This window comes from Pelecanus crispus, chromosome 11 (assembly GCF_030463565.1).
Source record: "Pelecanus crispus isolate bPelCri1 chromosome 11, bPelCri1.pri, whole genome shotgun sequence".
NCBI lineage: Eukaryota > Metazoa > Chordata > Aves > Pelecaniformes > Pelecanidae > Pelecanus > Pelecanus crispus.
The window spans coordinates 26870704-26885876 of NC_134653.1; the positions used below are offsets into that span (position 1 = coordinate 26870704).

Sequence of the window (15173 nt, forward strand, 5' to 3'; positions counted from 1 at the left end):
CTCGGTGCGAGCCCTGCCGTCACACCGGGCGGCCGAGGGCCTGCTTCTTCCAAACCCACGTCAGGTCTAAGCTTGAAGGGTTTATAGAGTTTGTTTTAACACACTTTGCATGTATGGTTTTTTTTTCCCCACCGTGCATTTGCAGCTCGGTAATTGAGCCGACTTTCTGAAAAGCACATCTGCAAGCTCAATGCTTTAGCGTGTTTGAAAGGCATACTTCTAAGTTCTGCATTTTGATGTGGTGTAAGAGCACAGTTGTAACCCGAAGAGCTTATATTTTAATAACGTGCCTATAGATTTATGAAGAAAACCTTATTCCTACTGATAATTTCCAGTGTAAACGCACTTTAAAAAGAGTAAATTGTAAAGGTCCTCCTTTGAAATATGCTTTATTTCAAGTGGAAGCGGCAGGAAGGAAAAGCGCAGTTGTGGATGCAGTTGGTGCCTCAGCGCGAGCATTTGCGTGGCCTTGTGGGGCTGCAGCGCTGCCCTGTGCTGGCCACGGCTCTGCCGCGTCCTTGTGAGGTCATCGGCTGTGGGTGCCGGCGGCTAGGAAAGACCGGGAAAAAGACGCATGAAAAAGGTGGAATGACAAAACCAGAAGATACAATTGGCAGTGGGCATAAGTCTGGGTATTAATTTTAATGCATTTAACGCAGGGTTCAGAATTTACCCTTGAAATAGAAAAGATCCTTCTAGAGAGCAGTACTGGCTCTCTGACAGGTGTGCTGGTAGAAGGGGTCATTACTAAACTTTTAGTCTGATGTTTATTAAACTTTGTAATGTGCCTGCCTTTCAGGTGTGGCATTCTTGACTATGTGATGGTACAACATCCTTTGTTCACACAGAGAGTATAAAGAATGGTTTTGTAATGATGGGAGATCTGTGTTTGCTTTCATTTCCATACTAGATATGCAAGATGTCTTCAACTGTTTTTACTCAAAGCAGCTGAGAAGAACTGGAATTCAAGATGAGAACCAACAAGGTGTACAAGCTCGTCATACATAAGAAGGGTTTTGGAGGCAGTGGTCAGTATCTCCTGGTTGATAAGTGAGACCAGAACTCTCTTAATTGAAAGCAATTAACTGATTTATTGATCTTTTTAACAAAACAGTGAAGATGGAACTTCAGTGAGAAGCAGTATTACCAGCCAGAGTTTGGAGATCTCTTTTTTTAATAGCAAGACACAGCAGAATAAAATTGCATTCGTCAGAACAGAATGAGATCGCACCTATAAAATAAAATTGCTTTATTCTACCTTTCCACCTTTTGTTGTGTCACTTTTTGTTTTAAACTTGTATTTCAGTCACTCTTAATAAGTGACACGGACAAGTCAGTGGCTTGTGACTGCGTGTAGATGTGTTTCTGTGTACTAAGAGAAATGTCATTTATTTGATTGTTCCCTACTTCTAGACTTAAAATCATACCATGTTAATAAAGCTTGTTAAGATTCTATAGCTATCTACTTTCCTGTTGGTGCTTGTTATATGAAAAATACAGAAGAAGATTCTGCTTGCCTAATTAAGGCACACCCTTTTGCTGAACAAAGCTTTTGTGAAAGTTCTGTGATTTGAAAGAGAAGGTTTTGCCCACAAGAGTGGCCAGACTGAAGTGGCTGGTTGGGAGCACTGTCACGTGGTGAATATAATGCATTGCTGACATGTTGATTCTGGGCTAGCGTATTAATGTAGAGTAAGCTATTGCATACGAACATGCAGTCATCTTGTGTTTGGTATATATCTGTTCACTGTGGTTTTCCTCATTTGTTCATGTCTTGTAGATGATGAACTGGTGGTGAATCCTAAAGTATTTCTTCAAATCAAGCTGGGAGATGTTGTGGAAATTGCACATCCCAATGATGAATACAGGTGAATTCTCTTCTTGCTGATATTGGTCAGGTGTGGTTAGAGCACTGAAAAGGCATGTTCATGTGCAGTGGCTTCTAGAGTGAGAAGCTCTTAGAGCTGATACAACTTTGCTTCAGGATGCTGCTGCGTTTTTTTTTTTTTTCTGCCTGAAGAAAAGCAAATGGCATAACTATAGCAGGAGCTCTTCCTTGAATTTTGTGGAATTCTTTGTGTTTGGTGTTAGTTTGCTCACCTTTCATAGGGCAAGTAACACCTGAATATGGAGTCTATCATGTCTTTATCCTCTTCATAGAGCTGCTGTTACCTGATTATTGCTGATTATTCTTCCATTCTATAGTATATCCCACGCAAAATTAAAACTTCCTGGTTGTCTATAAAAACATGAACTTTCTTATATGAAGCTGTTCATCCTGCAGCCTGTATCTGAAAAGTAGGAGTATACTTGTATGAGGTTCTGAGAAATTCCTTTGTGACTTACTTTCCCATTTTAGAGTATCATCTTTACCTAAAGAGTACTTTATAATAGGTATAAAGCTCACTGCAGGGGTGTTGGGCTAGATGACCTCTAAAGGTCCCTTCCAACCCAAAGCGTTCTATGATTCTATAAAGAACAAGGCAGGGTGACAGGCAGAGAGGATGACGTGAAGTTTTCTAGTAAATATTGAAGTTTCTCTTTCGCTTATCCCATGCTCCATGTTGCTAAATAGTTTTGAGAGAGTGATTTACCAGAGTAGACTGTTGGTATCTCAATTTGTCTACCTTTTTTCTTTTTTGTATGCTAGTCCCCTGCTTCTACAAGTGAAGTCACTTAAGGAAGATTTGCAGAAAGGTAAAACTCCAGACTCATAGTATGCATAGTAAAATCACAGTCAAAGATTATGTGATTGGTCTGTGCCTATGATTGACTAATGCACATATTTTAACTTTGTAAGAAAATCAATGCTTTGTCTATTTAGGAATGGAAGGATTATAATTTTATGAGAAAATTAATAGCCAATTTAAAATCTGCTTTTGTTTGAGTAATGTGGGGTATGGTTTAAAGCAAATTGGCTTTTTAGCCTTAAATTTTTGTTTCTGCATTCTGCCTGGTTGTATAGCTTTTCTTCTTGCTGGAATTAATTCAGCATAAACTTTGAGTTTATCTTGCCTACTTTGATTTTAATGACTCTTAAATGGGGCAACAGCTGAAAGAAGCTGTTATCTTTTGCTGAAGCCCTAAGTGTTTCATGGCAATCTCACTGTATTGCTTTTGTACTTGTAAACCACTTGAAACCTTTTGGGGATGTTCACTTCTCTGTTGTCCTTTCTCATTTTTGTGGCAGAAACTATAAGTGTGGATCAGACAGTTGCACAAGTGTTCCGACTGCGGCCATACCAGGATGTCCATGTGAATGTTGTTGACCCAAAGGTGTGTGGCTTTGCAACTTTTTTCCATCTGTCCCTTCACTTAGCTCAAATCAAAGCCCTGTGAATTTCCATCTACAGTGGTATTGGGAAAAAAAGGCATTTATATTTTATTGGAAGGTATTTAGCCTTCGTTCCTAAGAAAATGAGGCTTGGGCAATTGAACTATTTGTTTGTTTGTTATTTGTCTCTTTCTTCTGTCCCTACCATCCCTCCTCTCTTTTTGAAGTCTATGGACCAGTTTCAACACAGCTTGATAGAAATTTAGAAATGTCAAATATTTTTAAGTTCTAGAAATTCAAGGTAACCAGGCAGAGTAAAGTGAAACAGTAAGTGTCACAGTCAAAAGAAGAACTATGGCATGAATTTGCATTACTTGACACCAGAGAGCCTTGTAAGAGAGGCATCTCTTGTAAGTGTCCTAGGTATCAAAGGAGCTTCAGTTGGAGCTTGCATTCAGCACAAGACAAAAATCTGCAGGAAACGAGGCTTCCTTAATGTATGAACAATGGAAGTAATTTGTTTTGCTTCTGCTTCCAGTTTGCACTGAGACTTGTATCACAGATTTAGTTCTTGGGCTTTTTCTGGTTACATTGTGCAGTGTCTTGCAGCTCACAGTAGTTCCAGTTATGTGCACAACTTTGGTGGTTATTCTGGTGGGACTTCCCTTTTATCGTGCATCTGTTAGGAATATTGACTTGATTTAGAACGGCCCTCTCTGTAACATTTGGTTCTTAACAGAACAGATTGAAGGGTGCTACTTAGAAACAACAAGTAAAACCTAAGCACTGTTTTTCTTCCGTTTCCCAGGAGGTGACATTGGACTTGGTGGAGCTGACCTTTAAAGATCAGTATATTGGGCGTGGGGATATGTGGCGACTGAAGAAAAGTTTGGTAAGGCCTCTACTGTCCTTATGTGTAGGGTGGAGGAGATTACATACCTTTTTCTTTGCTTGCTGTAAAAGAAAATAAAAGTTTTACAAAATATAGAAAACTGAGGACGAGACCAGTGTCAGCAGCTCCTGAGGAGCTTATGCTGTAAGTGGTACATCAGAGTTGGAGAAACGTGTTGCAGGAAAAAATGATCTCATCATTTCCTACTCCGTTGCAGTAACGTTAATTACTAATGTTGAGGGTTTTTTCTTACATTCTGAAAGTTAATGGTTTACTACATTTGGAAGGAATTGAATCCAAATGTTTTTCAAGTAGAAGTATGCTAAAGTATCCCCTCTCCGATAGTACCACTTAATAAGCAACTATTAGAATATTTTGTTTCTGCATCTCTGAAGTGCAGTCTTGGCTCTTCTAAGTGCAGTGAATTAGGCAAATGAACCCAATAAAACTTCATATGTGTTAAAAACTATTTTCTGGTGTCTGTTGCAGAGGTTCTGTAGGCTGAGATATTAGTAGTGAATATGCTCAGTGGTTTTCGTGATTTTATGGCAGAAGTCAGGTGTTTGAGCATGAATGTTGGGGGTTTTTTTTGTGAAATGGTCTGCTTACTCTGAGCCTGCTGTTCTTTTAACACCTGTAACTATTCTTTCTTAGGTCAGCACATGTGCGTATGTCACCCAAAAAGTTGAATTTGCGGGTATCAGGTCAGTGCCCCCTCTGAGGGCTTACTGTTACTTATTACTTTAGATGAGTCCAGAGTATCCAGTTGGAGAATCTTCTCTGAAAAAACCTTCACATTTTATTGTTCTCTTACTCTTCTACAGATTTATGTCCGCACCACAGGGTGGGGGGAAGGCTTCTATCTGATTTGGGGTGGAAGAAGCTAATAGTAGGACAGCCAGCCACACTTGTTGCCTCTGATGAATGCCAAATAATTTTCCTTTCATGTCTCATAATGTTTTCCCCCCTTCCCAATATGTATTAATAGTTCAGATGAGGGTTACTTCAGGTGCTGTTGAGGTAACAAAGGGACAAGGAATGTGCAGATGCAGAGGGAAATGGCTCTTTGACATCTTTTGGATTAAAGATCAGGTTTTAACCAAATAAACTTCTACTCTGTCTTCAAGTCATCCTTGAATGCAGATTTTGGTACATCCCTTATTTGCTCAAATATTGATTCTCTCATCTTCTGGTTAGCAAATATTCTGCACTTCTTTTCTTCCAGGGCACAGGCAGGTGAACTGTGGGTAAAGAGTGAGAAAGTCACTTGCGGATACATCAGTGAGGACACCCGGGTAAGATTTCAGGGAACAGGGGAGAGGAAGTTTTTCCCTTCCTTTCCTTGCTGGGTTTCTTGTAATTCTGTCTTGCTTGCAGATTTGTACAGGTCATTTGAACTGGCTGTGTTGTAAGGTGAAGAATGGCAATAAATTCAGGCGAATGAATGATTAATAAACTTCAATTTTTCTGCGCTGGCAGCCCTAGGAATTACTCGGGCTGTTGAAATGCCAACACATTAAAGGGAAAATTCCCTATGATGCAGTGGGCACAGCCATATGAGTTGCTCTGTAGTTAACTTCTGCATTTGGCCCTTTTAGTGAAGGTACGTTGTTTTAAATAGGATCTTTTATTCCTTTGCAGGTGGTCTTCCGTTCGACTTCTGCCATGGTTTATATTTTTATCCAGATGAGCTGTGAAATGTGGGATTTTGATATTTATGGTATGTAGGTAACTGACCTGCCTGATTGTGAATGTGGATGGTAGCAGCTATCCTTTCTGCCCCTACTAGAAAACTGCCATTACTATTTCTTTCTGCCACTAATAGCAATCTAAAATATCCTGCTTTTGGCCTAGGCAGTGCTCTGAGGTGCACTATGGCACCCTCTTAGATCCTTACTTGCAGTGCCATGCTTTTCTGTCTCCTGTGTATTTCATAATTTTCCTGTCTCTACTGTAGGGCCTGGGTACCATTATCTCAGTGATGAAATCAAGGGGGCCAACTGACTGAACCTTGGAAAGGTTTTCTGTGGATATAAGCATGTTTGGTGATGAGGGCAGGTGCAAGCCTGTGTGAATCCTGAAACCAGAAATGTATGGAAGTCCTGTACAAAGAGAACCTTGATGTTTCAGATTTCTCTTGACTTTGGCTTAGCGAGGAAGCAAAAACCCTGCCTTAGCCCAGGTAGAGTCAGCTAGAAGTATTAAAATTTTAGGCATTAAGAATGAGTCACTTATCTGTGTCATTGTCCTATTTTTATGCTGGCTTAATTCTTTAGCCAGACTCTTACTACTTCCTTTGACCATGTGTTTAGGCATATGTAACTGGGCAACTATTCAAAACTGAGCAGGGGATCAGTTGTGCATACTATGCCTGAAAGATAGTACAGATGCTTTCCCAGCATGTTGCGAATGTGTTGGAAAAATGAATTTAAAGGTCAGATCCTTTTGACAGTAAGAGTGCGTTGTTTACATCCCCTGAAAGAGTCATGTTTTTTGATCGTTTTATCATCTTTGCTTTAGTGATTTTAGCATTCATTATGCACACAGCTACTCTTGATTCTGATAAAAATAATTGTCCTAGAATCTCAGGGTTAAATATATCCCATAGTTGAAGTAACTGCTGTTATGTGATGCTTTGGAGATGCTTACTTTGCAGGGGACCTATACTTTGAGAAAGCTGTGAACGGTTTTCTTGCTGACCTCTTCACAAAATGGAAGGTAAATAGCTGCTTGAGTCCATTCTGTTCTGAAAGAACAAGATAATGCCATCTTAATGAGCCCATTGATGTGCCAGTTTGAAGAAGACCCAGGTTGTGTCAGGCAGTGCTAAGATTTACAGGACTGTGAGAGGTGGCTCCTGGGCATCAAAAGAGTCATTACTGCAGATCTGCGTTAAATCGTATATGCGCCAAGTGATCCCAGTGCTGATCTGCTCTATCTGCTGTGTTTGTATCATACAATTTGTTTGTGTGGAGGCTCTGACTGGACTGAAGTCACTAAACGTGTGATACGGTTGTTTGTGCTTGTGCAGTAATGCACAAGTCTGTTTTACACAATTTTATTTGTTCTAGGACTCAGTTCTAGTTCCCTGGTACAGCGAGTAATCTGTTTAGTGCTGCTATCTTTTAGCATGAGGGGGTTCCAGGTTGTAGTATATGGGCCACTGATGATGTGCAAGCTTCTTGAAAGTGAGCTGCTTCAAAAACCAACAAAGCCTCACTACCTTTTATGGCTGAATGACCCAGAGCTGTCTCCTGTCTCCGTGTGTGATCTGGCTCAGCCAGGTGCAACTGCTGTTAGCAGTCCTGCAGCAGACTTCCACTGACTTAAGAGAGAACCATATCAGTACTCAAAAAAGGCATATATAAAATCTGCAACTTAAATTGAAAGAATAGCAGGACAAGGTAAAAGAATCTGAAATCCTGAATGTATAACATCTATGCATAGTACAGCTCTTGATGGTCCTGAATATCAAGGAAAGCAGGAGCATGCCCAACAGATTTGTCTCATTTTCATTGTGCTTTTTGTCCATTGGAGAGTTATTAGGAGCCCTACATGACATGTCTGCAAAATGCCTGCTTTGCTTTTAGTACTACTATATCATGTTGGATATGGGCCTGAGTGATGCCAGGGCTCATGGGGCTTTTCAAGCTTTTCCTTTCGAGGGGATGGCCAGTGCACTCTTCACAGCTTAATTCCATTGCATGCATTAGCACTGTAACTGTTCGGTGAAGTTTTTAATTTTTTATTTCTCTGGAATTGTTAGGGGCATCTCTCTAAACAGTAACAAATAAGAATATCAAATTGCTGTGAGTATGTATGAACAAATTGAGTCATCTGTCTTTATTTTTTAAACAAAAATCTTGTATCTTGGCAACTATAGAGAGGAGTTTCTTTAGACACTAGTGGAGAGTGCTCCTGTTAAATGTGATATAGCCTAGAAGCACAGAATCTACAGGACAGACCATTATATTATTTCATAGACGCATATGCAACACTCATGTAGATATATTAATACAGCAGACTACCTTTTTCTAGTTACCTTTGATCCTAGGTGTGAGGGGAAAGAGGGTGTTAATATGTGTGTATATACACAGTTTTCTACTGAATGTGACCCTTAAGGTTTTCATCTGTTCTTCTGGACAGGAGAAGAATTGCAGCCATGAAGTGACAGTGGTTCTATTTTCTAGAACATTTTATGAAGCAAAATCTATGGGTATGTAAATTCTGTATTTTCATGTTTCTGTTTTTAAACCTATCTCCTTCTCTCTTGAAAGTTGGTTACAGGCTGCCAGTGACTTTTTTCCCCTATTTTTTTATGCCCAAGTGTCCCCTACCAAGCACAGTGGATACACAGCCATTCTTATGAAAGGACTGCAGTGAAAACCTTGCATAGAAGAATATATGGCAAATTTTCCTCATCATGCTCAAGCTGTCATACTGTTTTAAAAGCAATTTTAATAGTGTAGGAGATCTTATATTTGTCAAAGTTTTTTTCTTTTTTAATGGAAATAACAGCTACTTACTAGAAAAGATGAGTCATTTCTGTACAAGAGCATAGGATAATACATGCTTTTGCTTCTGTTTCAGATGAGTTTCCTGAAACGCATCGTGCATCAATTCAGCAGGATCATGAGGGAAGATTCTATGAAGATTTTTACAAGTATGTCTTCCTCCCTGTTCTTTCACCTCTTGTCCCACAGTGTATGTGCAACTTGCGTGGAGAATATCATGTTGTTAACTATAGGATCTTGCAAGGAATTAAGATAGTGAAAAACAGTCTGAAACTGGCAGCAAGTTGATGAGTAGTCCCCATTCCATCTGTGAGTGCACACCCATATTTGCTAAGCCAGTCTTCCACGTGCATGTGAATACTGTGTTGTCTGTGCTCTGTTGGAATTGTCAGTAAGCTTAAAAAGTTCTGTAGTGTTGGGAGTAGTTTTTGCATAAGGCTTGGCTATTGTTGAAATCTTTACATTCTTGAGTAGTTGAAGAACAGATGGTGTCATTGCCGAAACCACAAGTGTTCCCAGTTAGGTACTGGAGCTCTTTGGCTGATGGTCGCAACAGATGCAGCTGTCAAAGCTGTCATTTGATTCTGAACTTGGACTTGTTAACAGTCTTACTACTTTGCAGAACAGTGATGCTATTTGACATATAATGTTGATCACCCATTTAGAAGTGAGAGTTTATTCTGGCTGGGGATGTGCCCAGCTTTGTGTGTGCATCCACACCTTAGTGATTGCTTACAAGTATGCAGTAGTTCTAACATGCTGCCTAGCAGAAGGAAGAAACATTCACCTTTTTGTGCGTTGCTTTTTCTATAGCTTCCCACTTCCTCTTCATAGCTTCCTTTCATGATCCTCATTAAATTGTGCTCTTTCTAGAGTTGTAGTTCAGAATGAGAGACGAGAAGAGTGGACCTCATTGCTTGTGACCATTAAAAAGCTTTTCATCCAGTATCCTGTGTTGGTACGACTAGAGCAAGCAGGTACAAGAATCCTCCTTTCCCATGCTTTTACCCTTTTCTCTCTCTCTTTTTTTCTTTTGAAAGTTGTCTGTAAAGTCTCTAGTTTCAGTAGGAGTCTGGTATTGTACTACTTAGTGCTCTCCTGGCTATCCTATTTTGCTTGAGTTATTCAGTGACATATACCAATACCAATTTTGCCTGTATTTTGTTGGAGTGATAGGATTTACTACAAAAGCGGTTTTATTTTGTTGTTGGTTTTTTTTTTAAAAAAACTAGTCTATACAGAGATGATAATTTTTTTTTTTTTTTTCTCCTTCCTTCTGAACACTTGTCCAGAGGGCTTTCCTCCAGGTTCCAATTCTACCTCAGCACAGGGGAACTACCTAGAGGCCATAAATCTTTCATTCAATGGTAAGTTACGAACAACGGATAAAAATGTACAGGGGAGGAACTGTTAAAGCAGCTGCCAATAAATGGGTGTGGACTTCTGTTGCCTGTTCCTTAACACTGTGAAGAGGAGGGGAATATTAGGTGGTTAAATGGTCATTTGCAGCCTCAGAAGAGATTTTCTTGTGTGTGTCTGGAAAACCAGTGGCTCTCAAGTAACTGAGTATTGGGTATTTCAGGCTTCAGGCCCCCATTTACGGGGCCTTGTTAGGATGAAACTTTTTCTTCTAGCTGTGTATCTGTATGATAACCTCTTGAAATAGAAGTTGAAATTTTGAATTATGGAAGCATTTCAAAATCAGGTTAGATCAAATGTGGTTTAGGTGAAGCTGACCCATCTTTTTTAGCAGGAAGGTGGATTTGATGGGCTGGAAAGGCTCTTCAAGGATCTGCTTTTTGTGATTCTGTACATCAGGTGTTGGAAGTTCTGTCACCTTAATGACTGTCTTTTTACTCCTATGGGAGGGAGCACAGGATGTTATTTAAAATGATTAGTGATGGACTTTACCTTGTTGGGGTTTTTTTGGGTTGGTTTGTTGGTTTGGGGTTTTTTTTGAGATGTTATAAAGGAAACACTAAGCATATGAGAAAAATATTCCTTTTTATGTATCTGGTTCCCATCTTTTCTCCTATTCTGCCCTAACTCCTCTCTCTCCTGTAGCTTTATTAACATTTACAGGTTGGACAAGGCTGTATGCAAGCTCTCATGCTTGCATGTGCTTTGTGGAAACTTGTTTAATACCACTGTTAATAGAGAGTCACCTCCCTTGCTCTGAAAAAAAAAACTATCCAGCATCTTTTTTTCTTTTAAGTATTTCCTAATTCATTCTTCTAGTGTTTGACAAGCATTACATAAACCGGAACTTTGATCGGACTGGCCAGATGTCTGTGGTTATCACACCTGGTGTGGGTGTATTTGAAGTTGATCGACTCCTTATGATTCTAACCAAACAGCGGATGATAGACAATGGTAAATAATGATACTGTGCAGTCTTTATGAAGGCAAACAGATATGTTTGGAAAAGCTCTACCTTTTTCTTGCTCTGAAAAAGTATCTATTGTAACTTGTGTACTCTGGAAACAAGGGTTATAGCTGGAAGACTTGTGTCCACACTTCATATTGAAATAGGCAGATTTGCAGAGAACTTATAGGTGTTTAATTTCTTTTGTTTGTGATAGACAACTTCATCTGTCCATGCAGACCTTAAAGGGTAATCTTGCATGACTTGCATTAGTTTCGAAGAAACATTCCTTATATCCTCAGTAAACTAAACCACACTGTTGGTTTGTAACCATACCATGGGACCGTTAACTACCATTTTCAGTATAATTACATATTAACGTCTGACATGAGTACAAATTGGGCCTTCAGCTCAAACTGGTGATCTGTTTTGGCTTAGCGTATCAGTCCTGCTTGGTAGATAGCTGAACTCTGCTCTTCTTTGTTTACAGGGATAGGTGTGGACTTGGTATGCATGGGAGAACAACCATTGCATGCTGTACCACTCTTTAAGGTAATGCATGCTTCTTTTCCCTTCTTTCTGCTCCTACTAGAAATGTTACTCATTTTGTGACTAGCTAGACACAACTAGTTTCTATGCTTCTGAATTACTCTTACAGCTCCATAATCGCTGTGGACCTGGTGACTCCAGGCTGGGTGATGACTACAATATTCCACACTGGATAAACCATAGGTAGGTTAACTCTATCAGCCTTTGCTAAACACTTCTGCTTCGCTTTCCTCTTTATAATCTTTTGAATTCTCTTTCTTCTTTCATTGTTTATTTCCTCTCCTCTCCTTGCAAAGCAAAGATATATATTATAATAGTCTTGCAGAACTCATGGCATTAATGCAACTATCTGTCCTGGTTTCAGCTGGGATAGAGTTAATTTTCTTCCTAGTAGCAGGCATAGTGCTGTGTTTTGGATTTAGAATGAGAAGAATGTTGTTAACACACTGATGTTTTAGTTGTTGCTAAGTACTGCTTATGCTAGTCAAGGACTTTTCAACTTCCCATGCTCTGCCAGGGGCACAAGAAACTGGGAGGGGGCACAGCCAGAATAGTTGATCCAAACTGACCAAAGGGCTACTCCATACCATATGACGTCATGCTCAGTATATAAACTGGGGGGGGTTGGCCGGGGAGCAGCTATCGCTGCTTGGGAACTGTCTGGGTATCGGTCGGCGGGTAGTGAGCAATTGCATTGTGTGTCACTTGCTTTGTATATTATTATTATCATTATTATATTGTTATTCTTATCATTACTATTTTACTTTATTTCAGTTATTAAACTGTTCTTATCTCAAGCCAGGAGTGCTTCTCACTCTTACTCCTCCGATTCTCTCCCCCATCCCATCGGGGCAGGGGGAGTGAGCGAGCGGCTGCGTGGTGCTTAGTCACTGGCTGGGGCTAAACCACGACACTATCAGAGATGATTTTGGCAATTTGCAGAGGAAAAGGTCTTGATCTTAAGCTATCTTTCCAGCTTAGTTAGTTCTAGCCTTTAGCTATGCTTGAAGGAAGTCAGGAAGCTAAACAAAAAAATGCAGTCATTTCAACTAGATTGGTTATTAGTGAAAACAAATACATTGCAAATGAACAGCTATAGGTAAAGAAAATGTGGATAACATGGATAAATGTTATAGAATCATAGAATCGTTTAGGTTGGAAAAGAACTTTAAGGTCATCCAGTCCAACCATTAACCTAACATTACGAAGTCCACACTAAACCAGTTAAGGGTGGAGTAGCAATTTCGTTTTTCCTGGCTTGGTGGCTGGATTATTTTTAATGAAAGTAAAAACTAGGAATCATTAAGATTAGAAAGGATCTCTAAGATCATCAGTCCAACCATCAGTCCAGCACCACCATGCCCACTAAACCATGTCCAAAAGTGCCACGTCTACCTGTTTTTTTGAACACCTCCAGGGATGGTGACTCCACCATCTCTCTGGGCAGCCTGGTCCAATGCTTGACTACCCTTTCCGTGAAGAAATGTTTCCTAATATCCAATCTAAACCTCCCCTGGTGCAGCTTGAGCCCATTTCCTCTTGTCCTATCACTACCTACTCGGGGGAAGAGACCAACACCCACCTCACTACACCCTCCTTTCAGGTAGTTGTAGAGAGTGATGAGGTCTCCCCTCAGCCTCCTCTTCTCCAGGCTAAACAACCCCAGTTCCCTCAGCTGCTCGTCATAAGACCTGTGCTCCAGACCCTTCACCAGCTTCGTTGCCCTTCTCTGGACATGCTCCAGCACCTCAATGTCTTTCTTGTATTGAGGGGCCCAAAACTGGACACAGTATTCGAGGTGCTGCCTCACCAGCGCCGAGTACAGGGGGACAATCACTTCCCTGCTGCTGCTGGCCACACTATTCCTGATACAAGCCAGGATGCTGTTGGCCTTCTTGGCCACCTGGGCACACTGCTGGCTCATGTTCAGCCAGCTGTCTACCAACACCCCCAGATCCTTTTCAGCCAGGCAGCTTTCCAGCCACTCTTCCCCAAGCCTGTAGCGTTGCATGGGGTTGTTGTGACCGAAGTGCAGGACCTGGCACTTGGCCTTGTTGAACCTCATACAGTTGGCCTCGGCCCATGGGTCCAGCCCGTCCAGGTCCCTCTGCAGGGCCATCCTACCCTCCAGCAGATCGACACTCCCACCCAACTTGGTGTCATCTGCATCTGTTGGAACAGTTGCAGGAAACACTGAGGCTTACTGTTGCATTGTTTAACAGAAAGCAGAAAGAAAATCTACCACGTCTTGTAGTGAAGCAATCTGTGCCATAATACTCTTTCTTCTTTCCCTATGCAGAGATCAGGGCTCAGGATGAAAGCTACCTCCTCAGTCCTTGTTCTGCTGTAGGGTTTTGGTTTGTTTTTTTTTTCCCTCTCTCTTAATACCTCATTTTATCTGCATGCATTAATTGACTGTCCTGACCATTTACTATTCATGGGTTGCTTATACCTAGTATTTTTGAGTGGCTGGAAGGCATCTAAACTTTGCCATAGATGAAAAACGTGTTTGAAGGCTTATAAGAAAGCAGTATGTAAAAGATTCAGGTGACAAGAAACAGATCTGAATGAATAGATTATTTCAAATAGGAGGAGGTTTGTAGTTTTCAAGCAGCTGATGTGAGTCTGTACTGTCATGTAAATTAGGGGGAAAGTCATGTAAACTGCACAGTACTGTATAGATAGTGAAAGTGGATACCTTTCTGTAGAAAGAGGCAGTGAACTGGGGAGTGCAGATGTAAGCATATTAAGAAGAGGTCTAGACTGAGGCAGTATGTCTCAAAGGCTGGTCTTTAAGGAAAGAGTAGCTTCTTTCAGGTTAACCGTCCGTCAGTGTTTTCCATATGTTGTCTTATGCAGAGAAAGGTATCCCCTTTTCTCTGTCTAATAGCTAGCTCAAATTCATGGGCTCTTTGCTGTGTAGCTAACCAGCCATGTTCTGTTCTTAGAAGACAGCTGAACCACCCTGTTTTTCCTTTCAGTTTCTACACATCCAAAAGTCAGCTCCTGTGTAACAGCTTCACTCCACGGATCAAGCTGGCAGGGAGGAAAGTAGGTACCTTTCTGATTTATCTTTTTTTCGTACTAGCCTGTCAGATACCTTTTCTCAGCCAAGCATCAGAATCTTCCTAGCAAGTATTCCAACAGCTGTAGCTAAGTTTCTGTATTAAAAGACAGTGAAAGCAAAGCTGTAATGATTGTTGTAGGGATTGTGAATGAGGGACTAGTTTGTTAGTATTTCCTTTCTAAGACGAAACTAGGTGAGAAATGTTTTAGCCACCATAAAAATTAGAATTTCATTCTGTAACAAAGAACTCTGTGGAGAGAAAGAAAGGTTTTGACGAAGATGTGGTTTTTACACAGGTTTGTGACCGAGTATCAGTATTTAATACTTCTGAAGTGGTCTAGCTGCCTCACTGAGTCAGCAAGATAAAGTTTAAGTCATCAGTGCTTGATCATACTGGGGGATATTTCCTTAGAACATGCTGACTGTCTCCCTTCTCTCTGTCTTTTCTCTTGTGCTGTCTCTTTTTTTTTTTTTTTTTTTTTTGTTTTGTTTGGTCACTTCTCACTTCCTTT

General features: G+C 40.5%; 1 protein-coding gene across 13 annotated transcripts in view; it reads left to right on the forward strand.

The window, feature by feature from the left end:
- The first annotated feature begins 516 nt into the window (after positions 1 to 516).
- DEPDC5 (DEP domain containing 5, GATOR1 subcomplex subunit) overlaps positions 517 to 15173 on the forward strand; it is a 48658-nt gene continuing 34001 nt past the window's right edge. For 12 of the 13 annotated variants that reach the window (XM_075719348.1, XM_075719349.1, XM_075719356.1 and 9 more), the window contains exons 1-17: positions 517 to 1028; positions 1781 to 1868; positions 2651 to 2697; positions 3191 to 3276; positions 4083 to 4166; positions 4821 to 4870; positions 5392 to 5461; positions 5808 to 5886; positions 6823 to 6884; positions 8313 to 8382; positions 8757 to 8829; positions 9554 to 9657; positions 9973 to 10047; positions 10919 to 11053; positions 11536 to 11597; positions 11704 to 11777; positions 14576 to 14645. In XM_075719348.1, coding sequence (XP_075575463.1) covers positions 971 to 1028; positions 1781 to 1868; positions 2651 to 2697; positions 3191 to 3276; positions 4083 to 4166; positions 4821 to 4870; positions 5392 to 5461; positions 5808 to 5886; positions 6823 to 6884; positions 8313 to 8382; positions 8757 to 8829; positions 9554 to 9657; positions 9973 to 10047; positions 10919 to 11053; positions 11536 to 11597; positions 11704 to 11777; positions 14576 to 14645 — 1287 coding nt within the window. In that variant the 5' untranslated portion in view covers positions 517 to 970. The remainder of the gene's footprint in view (positions 1029 to 1780; positions 1869 to 2650; positions 2698 to 3190; positions 3277 to 4082; positions 4167 to 4820; positions 4871 to 5391; positions 5462 to 5807; positions 5887 to 6822; positions 6885 to 8312; positions 8383 to 8756; positions 8830 to 9553; positions 9658 to 9972; positions 10048 to 10918; positions 11054 to 11535; positions 11598 to 11703; positions 11778 to 14575; positions 14646 to 15173) is intronic. The other variant, XM_075719351.1, reaches the window with a different exon arrangement.